Source organism: Arachis ipaensis, chromosome B4, assembly GCF_059453495.1.
Source record: "Arachis ipaensis isolate K30076 ecotype BB chromosome B4, ASM5945349v1, whole genome shotgun sequence".
NCBI lineage: Eukaryota > Viridiplantae > Streptophyta > Magnoliopsida > Fabales > Fabaceae > Arachis > Arachis ipaensis.
The window spans coordinates 11,253,427-11,273,498 of record NC_142439.1 but is presented as its reverse complement, the minus strand read 5'-3'; the positions used below and the strand labels follow the sequence as shown (position 1 = coordinate 11,273,498).

Below are 20,072 nucleotides of genomic sequence, written 5' to 3'. Positions count from 1 at the left end.
ATGTAGATCTCATTTGACCATCTCATGGATGATCTTCCTAGGTCTTCCTCTGCCTTTCACCCTTTGTCTATCTTTCATATTATCCACTCTCCTAACTGGGTGCTCTGTCAGTCTTCTTCTCACATGTCCAAATCACCTAAGACGTGATTCTACCATCTTTTTTACAATAGATACTACTCCAACTCTCTCTCATATATCTTCGTTTTTTATTCTATCCATTCACGTATGACCGATCATCCATCTCAACATGTTCATCTCTGCCACACTTAACTTATGTTCGTGCTCCCCTTTGACCGCCCAACACTCTGTACCATAAAACATAGCCGGTCTGATAGCAGTGTGATATAATTTACCTAAATTTTAAAAGCACTTTTTTTGTCACATATAAAACCAGACGCACTCCGTCATTTTGACCAACCTGCTTGGATCCTATGATTTATATTCTGTTCAATTTCTCTATTATCCTGTATGATGCACTCAAGATACTTAAAACTTTTAACTTTTCGTAGGATGTTTTCTCCAATATTCACCTCTGTATTAGAATTTTTTCTTCGGCGGCCAAACTTACATTCCATATATTCCATCTTGTTACGGATTATGCGCAGACCATATACTTCTAGAGCTTCTCTTCATAAATCCAACTTCTTATTTAGGTCTTTCCTTGACTCTTCCATGAGGATGATATCATCAACAAAAAGTATACACCATGGCACATGCTCTTGGATATGTTCTGTGAGTACTTCCAAGACTAATGTGAAAAGTTATGGACTTAAGAATGATCCCTGGTGTAATCCTATTCCAATAGAAAATTCTTTTGTCACGCTACCTTAAGTCTTCGCACTAGTTGTAACCTCATCATACATGTCTTTAATTGCACAAATATATGCGATCCTTACTCTCTACTTTTCCAAAACCTTCCATAAGACCTCCATTAGCACCATATCGTACGCTTTTTTCAAATCAATAAACACCATATGCAGATCCCTTTTATTACTACAATATCTCTCTATCATCCTTCTTAACAAGTATGTAGCTTTCGTGATGGATCTGCCTGACATAAAATTAAATTGGTTCTCTATTATTTATGTCTCTTATTTCAACCATTGTTCTATCACCCTTTTTTATAACTTTATGGTATGACTCATAAGTTTGATCTCTGTATAATTTCTGCAACTCTGTATATCTCTATTATTCTTGTAGATAGGTATAAAGGTGCTCTTTTTTCATTCATTTGGCATTTTCTTTGACCTTAAAATTTTATTAAAAAGCTTGGTTAACCAACTAATGCCTTTCTCTCCAAGGCCCTTCCAAACTTCAATCGGAATATTATCGAGTTCTACTGTCCTGCCATTTTTCATCCGTTTTAGAGCCTCTTTTATCTCGAAGTCTCGAATCCTTCAATAGTAGTCGAAGTTTTGATCTTCTTTCCTCGTGCATAACTGACCAAAGCTCAAAAGAGTCTTCTATTCTTCATTAAATAACTCGTAGAAGTAGCTCTTCTACCTTTCATTGATCTTCTCATCTTGGCCAAAACCTCTCAATCTTTATCCTTTATGCACTTAACCTGATCTTGCGATTCTATATATATTTTTTCTCCTTCCTTCGTGCTTAAAGACTGGTAGAGATACTCATATGCTCTTGTTCTTACTTCTCTTATAGCCACTTTTGTTTATTTCTTAACCGCCTTATATTTTTTCTAATTATCTGCATTGCGGCACAAAGACTACTCTTTAAAGTACTCCTTTTTTGTCTTTATCTTTTCTTGTAAACTCGCATTCTACCACCAAGACTCCTTGTCTCTTGGTCTTATCTCTCTAAATTCACCAAAATTTTCTTTTTCTGTTCTTCTAATCACTTCTGTCATCTCCCTCCACATCTCCTCCGCGCTTCCATCTCCTTTCCACTTTGCCTCTTCTCCTACCCGTTTTAGGAAGCTTCTTTATTCCTCACCTTTCATCCGCTACCACCTCATTCTTGGGTTCTTTGTATGATTTTTTTCCTCAACTTTTGTTTAACACGAAAATCAATGACGAGCATCATATTTTGTGTTGTTAAACTGTCTCCGAAATAATTTTATAATTAATATAAAATTTTCGGTCGACTCTTCTCAACAAGAAGATGATTTGAGAGCTTGTCATGTCACTCCTATAGGTTATAAGATGTTCATCTCTCTTTTTAAAACATGTATTTACGATGAGAAGGTCAAATGTTGAGGAAAAGTCCAAAATAGTTTTACCATCGGTATTGACTACCCCGAAACTATGGCCTCCGTAAATACTTCCATACCCAATCACTTCTCCTTCAACATGGTCATTTAAATCTCCTTATAAGAAAATCTTATCTTCTGAAGGTACGTCTTAGACCAAACTCAATAGATCCTCCCAAAACCTTATCTTGTATTACTCGTCTGAACCCACTTGCGGTACATAGGCGCTAATCACAGGAAAAGTACCTCCTTCTACCATAAGTTTGATAAAGATAATTTGATCACCTACTCTCTTGACATCCACTATGTCCTTCTTTCACTGCTTATCCATGATAATACCTACCTCATTCCTATTCTTCACCTTTTCCGTATATCAAAGTTTGAACCCGAAGGTATCCAACTCCCTAGCTTTCTTGCCGGCCCATTTTTTTTCTTGTAGACACATGATGTTAATCTTCCTTCTTGTCATGGTATCCACTACCTCCATGGAGTTAGAGTGCCTATGTTCTATGTCCCAAATCTCAACCTCATGTCGCTCCCACCTTTATCTTTACCTTTTTCTTTGTGAACTAGTTTATTTACCCTCGTCCGTTCACGAAAACACGAGAATCCTTGCTCACTTAACACTATACCGGACACTGATACAGTGACTCTTGCTTATTTGACACTGTATTCGAGTCATACAGCACATTACTTCTGGACAACGACCTAACTTTAGTGCAATAACGTCTTTGATCCATGTCATGAAAATTTGATTAAGTTTTTATGTTGGCTGTCGAAGACTTAATGTAACAACTTGATTTTTGGCAGGTCCGAATCACTGCCAGTCGTCAGGTGTTACTTCCCAGTAGTCCTATAATACTCTAGACTTGATAATACTTACTACATATGAGCCTTTCGTACTAACGGAATCGCGTATGTTAGCTTATTTTTATCATATGTCTTTCTTAACAAACCTATTAGTAATCTTCGGAGATATACAATATAAAATAAACACCAAACTAACAGCAAAAAAATCAAATGGCAATAAGAATACAGAAAAACTTTCATACATATATACATCTTAAGTTAGTTCTTACAAACTAGACACGCTTAGCTATATATAGATATACATATAAACTTATATACAACTGACAACTTTCCAGAATACCTAGTTCATATAGAAAACTCCTAAACTGGTATCTGGCTAGTAGCAGAAAATAACAAACTCCACTCCTCAAAAAGCTATAAAAGTGAGGGAAAGAAGATTCTAAGGAAACAAAGACCATCTGTCTTATATCACACCACCGCTGAGGTGCAGGTCTGCAGAACATCATCTTAGAACTAGTCTCGAGCATCTTCTGTAGAGTCCAAAAACACAAGCTCCTCTGGTACCTTTTTGAATAGAACGCCAGTGGTGACAGACAAGTCGAGATCCTCCATCTGGGAGAAAAGAAAAAGGAAGGGGTGAGAACCTATATGGTTCCTAGTAAGGCGACACCGTGAAAACACGTCTCTCTCATGAAACCTAGGGTTTTGGCTCTATCGTAATAACTCGCTTGCTAAATCCCTTGGCTACTTCCGTATCGCGGTTCTGACATAACTCTATCTTGGCATCTTCCGTTGGGGTTAATGCTGCTCCTTACGCTATTCTCTATGGCTATTGTTCCTAATTTTATTATCTTAATCTAAGCTTTGAGGAATTTGTGATTTTACAAATTTAAAATACAAACAAGAATCAGAAAATAGAAAATTAACAAGAAGCAGATAGCATGTAGTAGAAAGAATGAACAGTAAGCAATCACAATCAAATGCACAAACAATTTATGATGCATGCCTGTTCCTAACGCAGGCCATGAGCTCATGCGTCGGTTGTCTACCCGCAACCCGACGTTACTCGGAGTAAACCCCAAATATGGTTCCTTTACTGTGTCAGTTAGACACCTTGGCATCACGGTTACCCGTGTCAGTTAGGCTTCATCATAATAACATTTTAATGTGTATCACAGTAAGGAACAGTGCTATCAGTTAGGTGAACATTCTCGCATTAGTAACCTTAGGCTATCCGTTAGGCGGGTACTTTCGCATTAGCAGTTTGGCACAAAGGCCCATTTAAACATACAATATGCTATCAGTTAGGCGGACATTCTCGCATTAGCAATCTTAGGCTATCAGTTAGGCGGGCACTTCTGCATTAGCACTTGGCACAAAGGCTCATTCGAACATACAATATCAATTATCCTTTCTTTCCTAGTTTCTCATTCCTTTTCTTTCCCTTTAAGTATCTTTTCCATCCTTTAATTCCCACTTTCTTTCCTTTCCATTATGCCTCCGCTTCACTTTACAGCTAAGCATACCTCCGCATCACCATGAAACTAGGCGTACCTCCGCATCACCATTTAACTTTAAACATTCCTAGGGACAACTTACATTCTTATTTATTTTGACTTGTCTAGTATATTACCTTCTTGGGCGACCAGTTTTCTATTTAACAATTAATATAACAAACAGACTCAGATTCGCACAAACTTTATGTCCACGCGTTCGTATCGAACTTAAGTTTCATTTGGTTTAAGATTTAGAGAATTCCCATTTACAGAACAAAAGTTATGCCTATTATGTTTTGAGAGATTTCTATTTGATTTATCGGTGAACCGGTTAACTTCCAAAGTGCATAACTAATTTTCTAGGATAGCCATAGCTCTGAAATTTGAACTGAATTAAGTAGACACCATAGGATTTCATTTAGTTTTGATTTTATTACAAAAGCTTTTCTACATCAGGAGATATCCATCCAGGAAGTCACTGCTCTAAATTTGTAAATCCTATTTAGCCATTAGTGAGTAGTAAAATGTTAAAGCCTATAACTTTTAATCCATAACTTCTAAAATTCTGAACTTTTGAGGAAACAAAATATACATCTTGAGGGTTCTATCAAAACTGATTGCACTCAATTTGGAGTTTAGGATCAATATCAGTAACTCAAACAAGTCACAGGAATTACCAAACGAGTTTCAGAATCGCATGTCAATAAAATAGTGAACCTTCTATTTTGTAAATTGCGTATTTAATTATATAAAAATGGGATTACCCCAAAATTTGGATACAATATTATTTACATGCCAATCTTTCAACTCTTTTAAGTTTCAACCCAAAAACCCATCAGAATCAAAAGTTGTGTAGGTTGGAATTTGCTACTGGATTAATTCGAAAACAAATTTTTCAGCAAAAACCATTTATTTTTCAACATTTTTATGCTGAAAATTATCCTCCCTATAAGCATAGGTTCATTAAGTCTATGCTGAACCAGCTTAATTTTTCATACTTTACTAATAACTCAATCAGAAACCAATCACAACTTTCAACCTATCACATGATCAATTAACACAATCATCATCTCATCACCAATAATCTCGAAAGTACCACATCAGAACAAACAAGGCAAAACAAGCAAGGAAAGCACAGATATAGATAGCAGTTACAGCAAATAGATCAGATATCAGTTAATAACAGTTTAACAATTAGGCAAACTAAATTAAGTTCAAACACAAACAAAGCATACAAATGCAAATGATGCATGCCTGCCCTATGGCTAATGAGTCTCATCTATCGGTTATCAAGCCAACCCGACAAGTCCGGTTTGCTAAACCCTTGGACTGTCCCCCGACACACATCCCTATGAGTCTATGCATAGCTTTTTCTCATATATATATCAAATCGCTCAATGGGGGTACCATTCCCGGGAATTTATAAGTGCCCAGTCACCCTTACGTCGTAGGATCAATAGAGTATCGAATCTCAACTTGGAACACGTGGTGGCAAGCCACAGTACTTTACCCAGAAAAACTCGTATCTCAGATAATTCAAATTCATAAGCCATATAAATAATTCAATTATAATTCATCAATATCCACATCATTCTCAATCGCATCTCATTCATTATCATACATCAATCATACTCAATCATTATCCTTCATTATCACACCTCCCATTCTGTTTATCAATAGTTCCAATTCAAAACATAATTTTTTTTTCTAAATGAATCAAACTTAAAACATACTCATTTTCTTAATAACTCAAAATCAAACCATATAACCTTTGAATCCAAATCTTTTTAAATAATCATCTAAACAAAATCTCTAATTTTTATAAAATTTCGGCAGCATCTCTTGTAAAACTCGGACTCTGCCACCCTTTTCGGATCCCATCTAGCCATCCCTCAAACTCCTTTATATCATCTCTAATACCAAACCAATTTCAATATCTCAAACCATGTTCAATTTTCTAAAAATCATTTTTGATAAATTAACAACCCAAATCCAATGTATCAAATCCTTTTCAATAACTCAAAACTCATTTCCATTATCAAAACATTTACAATTCTCAAGAAAATCAATTCGGCAACCACCAATTTATCAAAAATCAATCCATAACCCAAATTATTCAATCTTCTTAAACAATCAATCAATCAACCACACAAATAATTACAATCGATCAAAACAATTCAAACCTTTCCATAAAACTTACGGAATCACAAAGATATACATTTCACATTAATATCGATTTATAACAATTCTCAGAAATTAAAATGAGTTTAAGGAAAGCGCTCCTACCTCGATGTCGCAATCGTATTATTTAACGTAACAATTTCCTTTATCCCCAATTCGTGGCAGCAATAGTCATTCCAACACAACCGGAACGGCAGCGGCATCACCCACAACTCTAGTGGCAGCAACAGCAACTTTCGAAGGAAATTTAATAGAAGCTTAAGCAAATGCAAGGGCAAAATAGAACAGATCATCAAAGGAGCAATAATCAGAATATTGGTTTTAGAACAAAACCAATCTTACCAACTGAAATATGGGAATGAAGCAGCAGCTCTGGTACTCAGAAGAACACAAACTAGAGACCAGGGCATACATCCTAGCGGCAGCATTAACCGGGCTAATAGCGACGTTGATTCCAATGATACTCCAGTAACAGCGATATTAGTAATCCTCACAGCAGTAACCAAGGTTGCAACAAAATAGAGAGTTCAAATTCAATAGAATCGGAAATAGAAATGAATTCAATGGAATTGAAAATAGAGATAGCTTACAATGAAATAATAAAATAGCAACAATAGGGTTTCCGGGTAGCTCTCACGGTAATAACCAACTTAACGGACAAAGAAGATCTGAGGCAAGGTTAGAGCTTACCAAGCAAACATAGGCTTCAGAGTCGATTTCCAGCGGCGGCAGCGGTGGCGTGGAGCTCCGGTGACGCAGCAACGTGGGCATAATGACGGCGACCACAGCAACGCGGCAGTGACGGCAGCTCCGTGGTGACTCCTTCACGCGCGTCCTCTGTTCGCGACTCAAATGGCAGTAGCAGCATGCATAAACGCCAGCGGGCAGATCGGCGAGGGTGCCTTCCTTCCAACAGCGGTGGTGGGACACGAACGACCTCCCTCTTCCCGCAGACTCTCTCCCTCTCTCTCTCCACGGCTCTGCTTCGACGGCGGCTCCAGTGGCGACGGCGACGAAGCTCGGCGGCGGTGACGCGTAATGGCGACGCGGACAACTCCTCCCCCGATGCTCTCTTTCTCTCTCTCGGATCCCCACTGCTCTCATCCCTTTCCTTATTTCCATTTCTCCTTTCTTTCTGTTTCAGAGTGTGTGCCTTTTGCTGCTGAAAGGGAAAGGTGAAGGTAGTGTTAGGGTTAGATTAAGGGGGTTAGGATTTGTTTGTTTAAAATGATTTGGAAATTTAGGATAAAATCAAATTAGGAATTAGGGTTAAGGTTTTTGATTTGGAGATAAAATATTTATTTGAAACCTAAATAAATTCTAAAAATTACTTTTAAGAATACTATTACTTATTTACTAATTGGCTTTTAATCAAGTATTCTAATTTAAAATATACAATAATATAATTAATTAATTTTTATTAATAAAACTTAAAATATTAAATTCCAAAATCTGAATTACTTAAATCAAATCTATAAAATTCTTATTATTTATAACTACTAAATTTTATAGTTTAATTATAGAAAATAATTTGATAATTATAAAATTAAATAATATTTCTATTTTAATTATTAAAATTGAAATTTAATTATTTTTATAAAATAATTTCTAAAAATAAATTCCTTAATAAATAAATAAACCTGAAATTAACTCGTAATAAGATTTTCTAAAAATTTTGGGTCTTACAATTATCGGGTCCTATTGTCTTGTCATTTTGCATCTGCTTTAGAACCTCTTTTACCTCGAAGCCTCGAATCCTTCGATAGTAGTCAAAGTTTTTATCTTCTTCCCTTCTACATAACCAACCAAGACTCGGAAGAGTCTTCAGTGCTTCATTAAATAACTCATAGAAGTAACTCTTCCACCTTTCATTAATCCTCTCATCTTGAGCTAAAACCCTTCTGTCTTTATTCTTTATGCGCTTAATCTGTTCCAAGTCTCTCGTTCTTCTTTCACGCCTCTTTATGATTCTATAATATTTTTCTCCTTCTTTCGTGCCTAAAGACTGGTAGAGACCTTCATATGCTCTTGTTCTTACTTCACTAATAGTTACTTTTGTCTCTTTCTTAGCCATCTTATATTTTTTTCAATTATCTGCATTGTTGCACAAAGACCACTCTTTAAAGCACTCCATTTTTGCCTTTATCTTTTCTTGTACACTCGCATTTCACCGCTAAGACTTCTTGTCTCTTGGTCCTATCTCTATAGATTTACCAAAACTTTCTTTTGCTAATCTTCTAATAATTTTTGTCATCTCCCTCCACATCTCCTCTATGCTTCAATCCCCTTTTCACTTTGCCTCTTCTCCTATCGGTCTTAGTAAGCTTCTTTATTCTTCACCTTTCATCTGCTACCACTCGTCCTTGGGTCCTTGTATGATGTCTTTTTCTCAACTTTTACTCAACGCGAAAATTTATGACGAGTATCCTATGTTGTATTGTTAAACTCTCTCCCGGAATAAATTTACAATTAATGCAAAATTTTCGGTCGACTCTCTTCAACAAGAAAAAGTCGATTTGAGAGCTTATCATGTCATTCTATAGGTTATAAGATATTCGTCCCTCTTTTTAAAATATGTATTTGTGATAAAAAGGTCAAAGGTTGAGAAAAAGTCCAAAATAATTTTACTTTCGGTATTGACCACCCCGAAACTATGGCCTCCGTGAATACTTCCATACCCAATCACTTTTCTCTTCCAACATGGCCATTTAAATGTCCTCTTAAGAAAATCTTATCTCTTGAAAGTATGTCTTGAACCAAACTCTTTAGATCCTCCCAAAACTTTATCTTATGTTACTCGTCCGAACTCACTTGCAGTGGATAGGCACTAATCACATGAAAAGTACCTCCTCCCACTACAAGTTTGATAGAGATGATCCGATCACCCACCTTCTTGACATCCACTACGTCTTTCTTCCACTGCTTATCCACGATAATACGTACTCAATTTCTATTCTTCACATTTCCTGTATATCAAAGTTTGAATATGGACGTATCCAACTCTCTAGCCTTTGCGCCGACCCATTTGTTTCTTGTAGGTACATGATGTTAATCTTCCTCCTTGTCATGGTATTCACCACCTCTATAGATTGTTCTGTTAGAGTGTCTTTGTTCCATGTCCCAAATCTCAACCTTCTGTCACCCCAACTTTTATCTTTACCTTTTTTTTTATAAACTAGTTTATTTACCCTTGTCCGTTCACGAAAATGCGGGAACGCTTGCTCATTTAATACTACACTCGGGTATCGATGTAGTGGCTCTTACTCATTTGATACTGTATGCGAACCATAAGGCGTGTTACTTTTGGGCAATGACCTAGCTTTAACGCAATAATGTCTTTGATTCATGTCATGAAAGATTCACCTAAGTTTTTATATTAGCTGTCGAAGGCCTAACACAACCCTCCTCCTTTATCCTGGTTTAAAATCAGTTATGTACTGCAGGTGTAGTATAGACGAAGTTATCTTTCAAAAATTAATATGACTAATTTAATCTTTTAAAAACCAATTTAAAAGATGAGTGATATTTTAGGGATGAATTTCGTTAATAACCCCTTATTTAAACAAAGGAAAGAGTTAATTTTCTTATTCTCATATTGTATTGTGCTTAAAAAATATTTTTTAAATAAAAGGGTCTTAACTCTTAATTGTTCAACGGAAATAATGGTCTTAATTGAGCTTCACTTTTGAACTTCTCTTCTAAATTCTAACCGAACCCCACTCCGCTGCCACCACCCACTCCTCCCCACGCGCTGCCACTTTGCCACAAAGTACACCGCCAAGATCACCTCCACCTCCCCAACCGGTCGCTCTCTCGTCGCCGAAGTGACCCCTCCGCGGCCTCTCCCCTCCGACCCCCGAGGCTACCTACTCCCCCGCCGCTACCTCATCTGCAAAGCCACCCAAATCCTCCTCTCCCACTACAACAACCGCATCCCTAACCCTTCCCGCCGAAACCTATTTACATACAATATTCTGATCTCCAGCTTTGGTAGATCTGGGGAAGTTGACATTGCCGTAAAATTGTTTGAAGAACTAGAGAGTAGCAATTGTAAGCCCGATGTTGTTACCTATAACTCTCTGATCAATTGCCTTGGAAAGAATGGGGATGTTGATGAAGCTCACATGAGGTTTAGAGAAATGCAAGAGAAAGGATTGAATCCAGATGTTGTAACTTATAGTACACTGATTGAATGTTTTGGCAAGACGGATAAAGTTGACATGGCGTGTAAATTGTTTGATGAGATGCTTGCAGTGGGATGCTATCCTAACTTGGTCACGTATAATATTTTACTCGATTGTCTTGAAAGGTGCGGGAGAACTGCTGAGGCAGTGGACCTTTATGCAAAACTTAAGCAGCAAGGATTGACACCGGATTCAATCACATATGCGGTGCTTGAACGGTTGCAAAGCGGCGGGCATAACAAGTTGAGATTTCGCAGGCAGAACCCGATTACAGGATGGGTTGTCAGCCCTTTAAGATGACACAATAGACAAAGTAGTTGTTTTATGTCCATATCAGGCCAAGAGTCCACAGGGCTATAACACTGCTAAATCCATAGTTGTGTTGCTGGCATAAAGAATCCAAATGATTATGGAAAGTGAACTACCTTGGTTCCAATCAGATGTACTGCTTCAAGTGCAGTAGCTACATGTTCAAGAAATCGTAGCTACATCATGTTGATTTATGAAATCAAGTTTTCCTGCATCGGGGGAATTCAGTGATGAGAGGTATCTCTTCTCTGTTATTAATCTCTTGTGTATCCTGATAATTTGATTCATAATAGTATCTATACCAAGCTCATACAAGGATAAACAAAATTTGGGGGGCAAAGACAAACCAATATTTTCTCTTTTTAAATAAAATTTTCATTTCTTACATGTATAGAATAACGATAATGATAGGGAAAATCTAGAATCCATTTCCCTGGATATCTTTTTTGCACATTGTTCTAGGATGCTGTTGTATTCTGCAAAATGTAAAGCTACGAAACTGAAATGAAATATTCCCCTTCCTTATATTCTTTCTCCTGCTAATTATTCAGTTTCAAGTTAGTTGTTTCCTTATTCTTTGATAAGTTGATGTTGCAGTTATTCTTTTGCTTCCACACTTTGTTCTGTTTTCTCATAATTCGGTTGGGTGAGAATTTGGGAGATATACACATTATGCAGTTATGCACCAACAATGATGTTGTGTAAAGTACAGCAAGAATAGTTTGCCACTAGTCATTTTCTGTAGAAAATTTCCCAGTAAATAGGAATCCAAAACTACATTTAGAGGAATTATTCAAAGGAATTATGCATGTAATTATCATCTTACAAAGCATCAATGAGCACTCTAAGGCAAGCATTACATTCACATTCTGTTTAAAGTTTAAACAGTAACAGAATACAGTAAGTTTGGTCACCAATCTATACCCAATTCTCTTGAAAGAAAGATGTTGTCGATGTATTGGAGTAGTGCAGGGGAAGCCGTCACATAAGCTTGCATTAGCACTCTTCCTGAAGATTCTGCAGCATGCAAAAGACATTAAGAAAATGGAGAATATCTATTTCTTAAATTATTATTATTATTTGGGTCTGGAGAAAGGGAAATATAAACATAAATAAAACATGTAAAAAGTTAACTTGATGCCATACTTACCATCCTGATTGAGTTTCCTAAACAATTGCTGCTTTGTTGGGATGTGATGCAATCTTGAAGAAACAGCCTTTCTGAGAGCCCAACCATGATGCAAATGAAATATCTCTGTGTAAGCCTTCGAAACCGCATCTCTTACAGAATTTCCTCTGCCAAAACACAAATTTTCTCAATTCATATTTAATATCACAACCTATAAAAATAAGAATATATTAAAATTATATATATACATACAGCAGTGATAGATCCAAAAAGTTTTGATAGTGGGACAGAATATATAAAACATGATAATATTTTTTATCTTTACATAAAAAATTAGTTATCAAATTATTTATTATATATTTGTGTATAAATGTATGCGTTATTTAATTTATTTTTAATGTTTATTTTATATTTGGATATATATTCTTAAGAATGGTTATTTTTTATGCACATGTAGTATAATAATTATTATTATTATTATTTAAAATGTCTAATTATCAAATTAAAAACTAAAATACTAATTTAAATAATAATATATAATTTAAAATTTTATTTTTTTAAGTTTCATATTTTAAAAAAATTAAATATTTTTTTCTTAACAATACAATTAAAATATTTTTTTTCTACATATATCACTAAATGATTATTTAAAAATTCACATCCCATACAATTAAGTCTTGATGATATTTATAGTTTAAAAAGTTCTTTCAATTAATATATTATTACAGGAAAAATTAAAACTAACTTTAAAAGAAAAAACATCAATGGATAAATAATATTTTTTTAAGTCAATTTTTTTAAAAAAAATACTAATCTTATTTAAATTTAAAAATTGATCATTATAACACCTTTAATATAAAATTCCCAAATTAAATATTAAATTTTAAAAGTTGAATAAAATACTTAACAAAATTTCAAATTATAGTGGGAGCTTGTCCCTATACCCTTACATCTAGATTAGATAATATAATATATATATAAAAGACAAACACGGCAATATTGCTACCACCTACCAATAGCTTCAAAAGGTTCCAAGATCTGAATAATAATGCTACTCTATCCCCATGAGGAAGTGTAAAAGCAAGAAAGAGTGGAAAGTGGAAACCAATTATACTCGCTATCACGGATCTACAATCTTGTTCATGGAAAGTGGAAACCAATTTCCACAACCCATCATCATCATTTTTTATAAAAGAAAATAATATCTCCACTATCATCATTGCAAAGGAGTATGTATGTATGTATGTACGTACTCTGTAAGTAGAATTTGGTGGAAGAGTAGTCTGAGAAAGTCAAGGCCACGTTTTATTTTCAATAGATTCCTCGAGTGGCTACCTTGTTTTCTCACCGTATTGGTTTTCACATCCTCATCAACCATTGATTCCAATGTCTTGAATGACTTGGATGCCTCCATTAGATCATTCACCTAATTCAAGTTGTACACATATATGGTTTTCCATTATTACACTATATGCATGAAAACTAGACTTATTAGTAATAAGTAATGACAATAATAATACCTTGGTAACATAATCCATCTCAATGAACTTGAAATGGAAGCCAACCAAACCGAAAAGAGGAGCCACGAAAGAACATGCCCGGGAGAAAGCAGCAACCTCCACCGCCTCCTCTGCATTATTGGAGGCGGCTGCCACAACCTCTGCAAGCTCCTTAAATGCATCTGCGATCTTTCCAAGAAGGTTGTGATCCACGGCTGCCGCCGTCGAAGTCCTGCTTGATCTTGTTGTGATTCCGTCCTCGTCAGATACTGCTGATTGCACCGGTTCTTCTTTTGTAATTCCATGTCCACAGAAGAAGCACGAGAGGAGGCCATGTGACAGTTTCTTTCTTTCACCAACCTCTGCCATGTCTCACTCTACTATGGTGTATTGTTATCTACCCTTCTCATGAAACATAGACACAAGTTTGAAGAGTGGTAGCATGTATGAATAGAAATGAAGAATATTATTCAGCCACCAATCAAGACTTAGGGACAGGTGTGTAAAGTTGTCGAGACTCGAGACTTGGAAGGTCCCGTTTCTAATTTGCAATGAGTCAATGAGTCAATGTCTATCTAGATGCCATTTTGGCCATGTTATGTAACCAGGTCATGGGAATGGGTCAAATACTCAAATATTTGAAGATCAATACTATGGTCTATGGTGAAGAGTGATTTTCAAAGAAGAGTGAAAAAAATTTTGCAATGAGCATCCACAACGACAATTAATGTAGTTATTCAGGTCAATCTAATAGTAACATTCAACAACATAAATTATTGTTCGACTATAGTAGTTTATAATAATACTATACCAGGATCCACATATGAATGTATGGGGGCAATTGCCCCATTGAATTTGAGAGAAAAAAGTAGGAAGTATATATCTGTATATATATTGCTCTCATTTTAATAATGTGTTTGCTCTCATACAAATTTTATTTCAAGTATATTACGTAATATATAAAAAATCAGTCATGTCTATAGAATATATATTAAAATACTTATTTATTGAAAATGAGTTGTGACTGCGGTAACAAATTTTTAGTGTGTAAATAATATTTTTTATTTATGTGTAAAAAAATTTATGTTATTAAATATCAACCCAATAGAAAAAAGTTATTATTTTATATAAATTTAATCTATTAAGGTTATGGAAATAAATAATAATAATAATTTAATTAGCTGATTATTCAAAATATAAATAAGACTATCAGCTAGTATTTAATAATTTTTCTTGAAATTTAATTGATATAATATATATTTAATGGATAGGGAATGCCTAACAAGACACTAAATATTAATGATAAACAAATTATGCAATGTTTTTAAAATATTGAAATGAAAAACTACTTTTAAATTAATATAATTTTTTATGTGTTAATTAAATTATTAAAAATATGACTAATATGTTTTAAATTTTGAATATCTAAATATACATGTTATTTTTTTTTATTATTTTCGTATATTATCTTTGTCCCTATTACTAAAATTTTACATTTATATTATACTTACAATTAAATCACAATAAGTACATTTGGATAGAAAGTCTTTTGGCATTAAATAGAGAATTTAATTTTAATGTACGGACAGTATGAAACGTTTTACAAAATCAGTACAATCACAACTATTTTTTTGGATGACTATTTAAACAATCAATATAAAAGATAATTATTTTTGTTAATGTAACGCTATTTGATTGGATGCACGTGTAAAATAATTTTATACTAACATTGCATCAAAATTAAAAACTTAAATATAAGAGAAGTAATTTTTTTATTTATTTTTAGTTAGAAAACAATTTCAATAAAATTAAAAACAGGGCCATAGAAATTTCCTATTATAACAAAACTTCAGGGGTTATATAAACTTGAGATTGCAACTGTCAGCTATTAATGTGTTAATGATACACAAGTATAGGTAAATCTCATCAAGTAAATGGCTCCGGAAATGGAACAAATTAAGAATAGATGAATCATATCTCATCTTGAAACGTTCCTGGCCTCTATGTCCTGAAGTCTTAGGGTAACAGCCCTCTTGTGAGCTTCAAGACCTTCAACTTCAGCCATGGTTGCCACATATGGTCCAAGTCTTCTAAGACCTTCCTCTGTGAGAGACTGCACTGTTATGTATTTAAGGAAAGAGTCCAGTGACACGCCACCATACATCCGGGCATATCCATAAGTTGGAAGGACATGGTTTGTCCCGCTTGCATAATCACCAACACTCTCAGGCGTCCACGGCCCCAAAAACACAGAACCTGCAGAGGCAAATCAGAGTCATTATTTACACCTATAATTCCTGAATTGTGATCTGGGATGTGAAAATAAGGTTCATCAAGATCTAAAATGTTTAGAGAAGGGGAAAGAAACAAAAACTAAAAATTATCCCTGCCTCAAGATAACTTTTAAGATAATCTATGTAATTCCAAAATATAGAGACACAAAAAACATGTCCTGAGGACGATTTTTAAGGCAATTTCTATACTTCCAAAAATAAGGGATGTGAGAGATCCGTGACTAGCCGCCACAAAGGCCAACCAATAATCCTCCACGCCTTACATAAAATAAATAGAGCAAGAAAGGAGAACTTAAGACTGATACCTGCATTCTCAATAAAACTCTCCCACTTGTCAGCATCCTTCACATTGATAATTAGATGCTCTGGTGCATATAAGTTTGAGAAGGTGATAGCCTGAAAGACGCAAAAACAAACTTAATTTTGTTTAATGCTTGATATCGATGAATTCAGATATAAATACAGCAGTAATTTAAGGCCAAACTTCATCTACCCCAACTAATTTAAGGCCAAACTTGGATGGGGTATTTGATTAGGTTAGGCATAACACTATTTGCTGTGCATGTATGGAAATACAAAAAGGAAACCTAATTAGTGATCACTTTTACTGATTCCAGAGAAAATGTTTTTCTCTTTATCTTATGTTCAGTTATTATCATCCTTATACAGAAAGAAAAACTTACCTCAAGCATGTCACGTGCATGCACGATAAAACTGTGGCCAAGAGCTTTCGAGGCAAACTCTCCTCTAGGAAGACTGTTGCACTGCTTGCTGAGTTCCTCTTGTATTGAGTTCAGATCCACACCATCTCCAGCTGTCACAAGAACAACCTGACTATCCGGTCCATGCTCAGCCTGGAAATTATAAATTATGTGCATAGGAAATGAGTCATGTAGAAAGAAACCACAAGAGATCTGGAAATAAGAGCATATTAAAAAAGTCATTGAACCTGGGAAAGCAAATCAGCAGCAACATGAGAAGGAATTGCATGCTTATCTGCAATGACCAAAACTTCAGATGGACCAGCTGGCATGTCAATTGAAACCATGGCCTCACTGTTCTGCAGAAGATTTTGAAATTAAACGAGAGAAGAAAAAAGCTCTGTGATTGAAAGTATGAAACACAATAGCAGATGCAGATTCAGAGATTTTTTTTTTTTAATTGCTTACTTGAAGTATCATTTTTGCAGCTGTAACATATTGGTTTCCAGGGCCAAAGATCTTTTCAACCTACAAGAGTATCACCACAAGTAGAGTCAAAGATTGATGGAAAAAAATATCAACTCCAAAGTACTTAGATTCCTTTTTTTTTTTCTCTTTCTTTTTTTTTTTTCAAGAAAATGGGTACATTTAAGTACTGTTATATCACCAGATTACGATGTCTATTTAGTATCTGCTTTGCTGCTTAAATATGAATAAATTACTTCTGACATATCATCAAGAGTTATGGTCACCATGTATTCATTGCCACAAAATAAGACAAAATAAGACAAACCAAGACATTCAACTAATACAACAGGGATGTGAAGTTCAAGCATTTAGACTGATTAGGGGATGAGTTTCACCATATCTATCATGAATTAGTAATTTTGTTAGAATTGGATATACCGATAAACACAAAAACTAACTAAACGGTGAAATAGGAGGAGAAGAGTTCTGATGAGAAGTTAGACACCTTAGGACAAGTTTCTGTTCCCCAAGCCATTGCAGAGATGGCCTATAATGGAAACCAATGCAATAGTAGCATTAGTTTAATTCATGATAATAAATGCAACGTAGATACATAAACAAAAAAGATAAATACGAGGATGATATATTCAAATTATGTAGGCAGAAAAACTTTTGATTATCATGTTTCAAACCTGAGCACCTCCAGCTTTGAGAATGTGAGTCACCCCGGCCTTCTTTGCACAATACAGCACTTCCTGCACAAAAGGGTTGGTTAGAAGAAGAAAAACGTAATGATTATACTTTTCGTACAACATAAAAAAAATACCTTGCATATGTTGCCATCCTGAGTTGGAGGTGTTGCAAGAACAATAGTTTTACATCCGGCAATTTGTGCAGGCTGTAATATAGAATAATGACTCTAAGCTAAATTTAGGAACATAAACATTAATGTTCAAATGAAAACTATAGGAAACCAAAGAATTGTAGGAGCTAGTAAAATATCAGTTCAACTTACAACTGCAAGCATCAAAGCTGTTGAAGGTAACACAGCGGTTCCCCCTGGAACATAAAGACCCACGGAATTAATACTTCTTGCAACTCTCTTGCATTGGACTCCCTGAGATATTTAACAAAACTCAAGACTCTCACGAATAATAAGCGGCAAAACAAAGTCAAGAAGGGGCAAGCATGGAAGCATGATAATGGAAAGATATGAAGTACGTCTACAAAATCGATATCGCTTAAAAGAATGAATGCAAGACACTAATCAAGGAAAAGGATTCATCAAAAGTATTCTATCCAATTGATCTATCTAGCGCTATTTACTATTACTCCTAAATGTACATGAAGCTACTTAACATGTAATTTCACAAAACCAAACTATGCCACAAATTGTACATAGCCATAGTAAGAATTTGCCCAAGGTAAGTCAGAAGCACAGAATCAGCATTGACATACTTTCATGTTCTCAACGCTTCTCTCAGGTGACTTCTGAGCAGCATGAAACGCATATATATTGCCATAGGCAACATCAAAAGCTTCCTTAATATGAGGATCAAGCTACAAAAGACAAAAAACAAGGATATGTTAGCATCAAAACAAGCATCACATGTCCACTAAAATAGAACTTGCAACAAGAGTATCATAGTAAGGTCCCAAAAATGCAACACACCACAGGGTCTGGGAGCTCGGGCACAATTTCAACCAATTTATCCAATTCAACTTTGTCAAACCTTGAAGTATATCTACAAAACCACAAACATAACACTCAAAAGAAGGTTTCAAAATGCACACACAAAAATCTAAAACTTCAAATCAAAATTAAATAACAAAACAAAGAATTCCTTTTCTGATCAGTAAAACAAAAAGTTTAAGAAGCACCAAACTCACTCTTTAACTGCAGCATCCCCTCTTCTCTGAACATCATGAACAATGGGGTTAACCTGCAAAAATAAAAACTGGAACTTTAGGGCAAAAAGCCAAACCCCATTTGAAAAGAGTGACCAAAAAACCAAATGTGGGGCAAACCCAATACCCACCACGCTGAAAATGGAGGAGAAATCGATGCGGGGCCGGGTCTTGAGTCCGAGAACCTCATCGTTTGTGAGCTGCGACAAGCGATAGGTCTTGATGGAATGGGAATTGGAGGAGCAAGTTATGCGGTTACTTGAAATAGTATTCATAGAGAGTGAAGAAGAGGGAGCAAAATTGAATGGTCTAAGGGTGTTGTTACGGTGTGGTCGAATCAAAGAGCAATTCCAGTCGGTGGAAGCTGAAATCGCAGAGTGTATGTTTATCTTCATCATCATCATCATCATCACTGGAACACCACTCTCTGTGAGTTTGGGTTTGGGTTTGCGGCTGAGAAAGTTAGTTCGAGCCTTCGTTTCATGTGGCTGTGGACTCTGGGTTCTGAGAATCACACGCAATTTTGTTTTTTTTTTTTTATATTTATTTTCTTTTGTCATTTTGTGTCTGTAACTTTTTGTAAGAAATAAACATCGTCCCGAAAAAAAAGAAGAAATAATTTAGTTTATAATTCTATTTGTAAACATATGCAATAATTTTTCAAGGAATAGTTTAGTAATTCATATTAGTTTATAATTGTCTAATTGACTAATATATTGACACCACATATTAGTCAATGAAATACTAATGTTATTGTGGTAACATGTTACAGATCTCTGAATTCAGGTAAAGTAACAGGTTTGCTTTTTAAACGAAAATACTAAGATCCTATGTACTATGAAGTATGCATAAATGACATTGTCATCTTTCTCAAGGTTGAATTTTTT

The 20,072-nt window shown here is 35.1% G+C and overlaps 3 protein-coding genes across 3 annotated transcripts; 1 reads left to right on the top strand and 2 right to left on the bottom strand.

Moving 5' to 3' along the window:
• Positions 1-10,382: 10,382 nt before the first annotated feature.
• LOC107636036 (uncharacterized) lies at positions 10,383-11,326 on the top strand (the record flags this gene model as incomplete). Its single annotated transcript, XM_016339569.2, has 1 exon — positions 10,383-11,326. A coding segment is annotated over one exon (795 nt), but the record flags the coding sequence as incomplete, so codon positions are not given.
• A 557-nt stretch (positions 11,327-11,883) lies between these two features.
• LOC107636035 (accelerated cell death 11-like) lies at positions 11,884-14,373 on the bottom strand. The gene is made up of 4 exons (XM_088483112.1): positions 13,836-14,373; positions 13,569-13,741; positions 12,337-12,482; positions 11,884-12,203 (listed from the first exon to the last, which is right to left on the bottom strand). The coding sequence occupies exons 1-4, from the start codon at positions 14,181-14,183 to the stop codon at positions 12,097-12,099; spliced, it is 774 nt and encodes a 257-aa protein (XP_088339238.1). The 5' UTR covers positions 14,184-14,373; the 3' UTR covers positions 11,884-12,096.
• Positions 14,374-15,562: 1,189 nt separating this feature from the next.
• LOC107638862 (histidinol dehydrogenase, chloroplastic) lies at positions 15,563-19,779 on the bottom strand. Its single transcript, XM_088484104.1, has 13 exons — positions 19,317-19,779; positions 19,168-19,220; positions 18,950-19,022; positions 18,736-18,837; positions 18,293-18,394; positions 18,104-18,175; positions 17,970-18,032; positions 17,783-17,824; positions 17,278-17,337; positions 17,058-17,168; positions 16,792-16,962; positions 16,414-16,504; positions 15,563-16,070 (listed from the first exon to the last, which is right to left on the bottom strand). The coding sequence occupies exons 1-13, from the start codon at positions 19,743-19,745 to the stop codon at positions 15,793-15,795; spliced, it is 1,647 nt and encodes a 548-aa protein (XP_088340230.1). The 5' UTR covers positions 19,746-19,779; the 3' UTR covers positions 15,563-15,792.
• Between the last annotated feature and the right edge of the window lie 293 nt (positions 19,780-20,072).

What these genes read in the sequence shown, in the direction of transcription:
- LOC107638862 (XM_088484104.1), bottom strand. Translation starts at nt 19,745, where the DNA reads ATGACAAAAGAAAATAAATATAAAAAAAAAAAAACAAAATTGCGTGTG. An exon ending in GGGGATGCTGCAGTTAAAGA is followed by an intron (nt 19,023 to 19,167) that starts GTGAGTTTGGTG and finishes GTGGTTTTGTAG; the next exon opens with ATATACTTCAAGGTTTGACA. An exon ending in TCAAAGCTGGAGGTGCTCAG is followed by an intron (nt 17,825 to 17,969) that starts GTTTGAAACATG and finishes TTTCCATTATAG; the next exon opens with GCCATCTCTGCAATGGCTTG.
- LOC107636035 (XM_088483112.1), bottom strand. Translation starts at nt 14,183, where the DNA reads ATGGCAGAGGTTGGTGAAAGAAAGAAACTGTCACATGGCCTCCTCTCG. An exon ending in AGATGGATTATGTTACCAAG is followed by an intron (nt 13,742 to 13,835) that starts GTATTATTATTG and finishes AACTTGAATTAG; the next exon opens with GTGAATGATCTAATGGAGGC. An exon ending in CACCAAATTCTACTTACAGA is followed by an intron (nt 12,483 to 13,568) that starts GTACGTACATAC and finishes GTGTTTTGGCAG; the next exon opens with AGGAAATTCTGTAAGAGATG.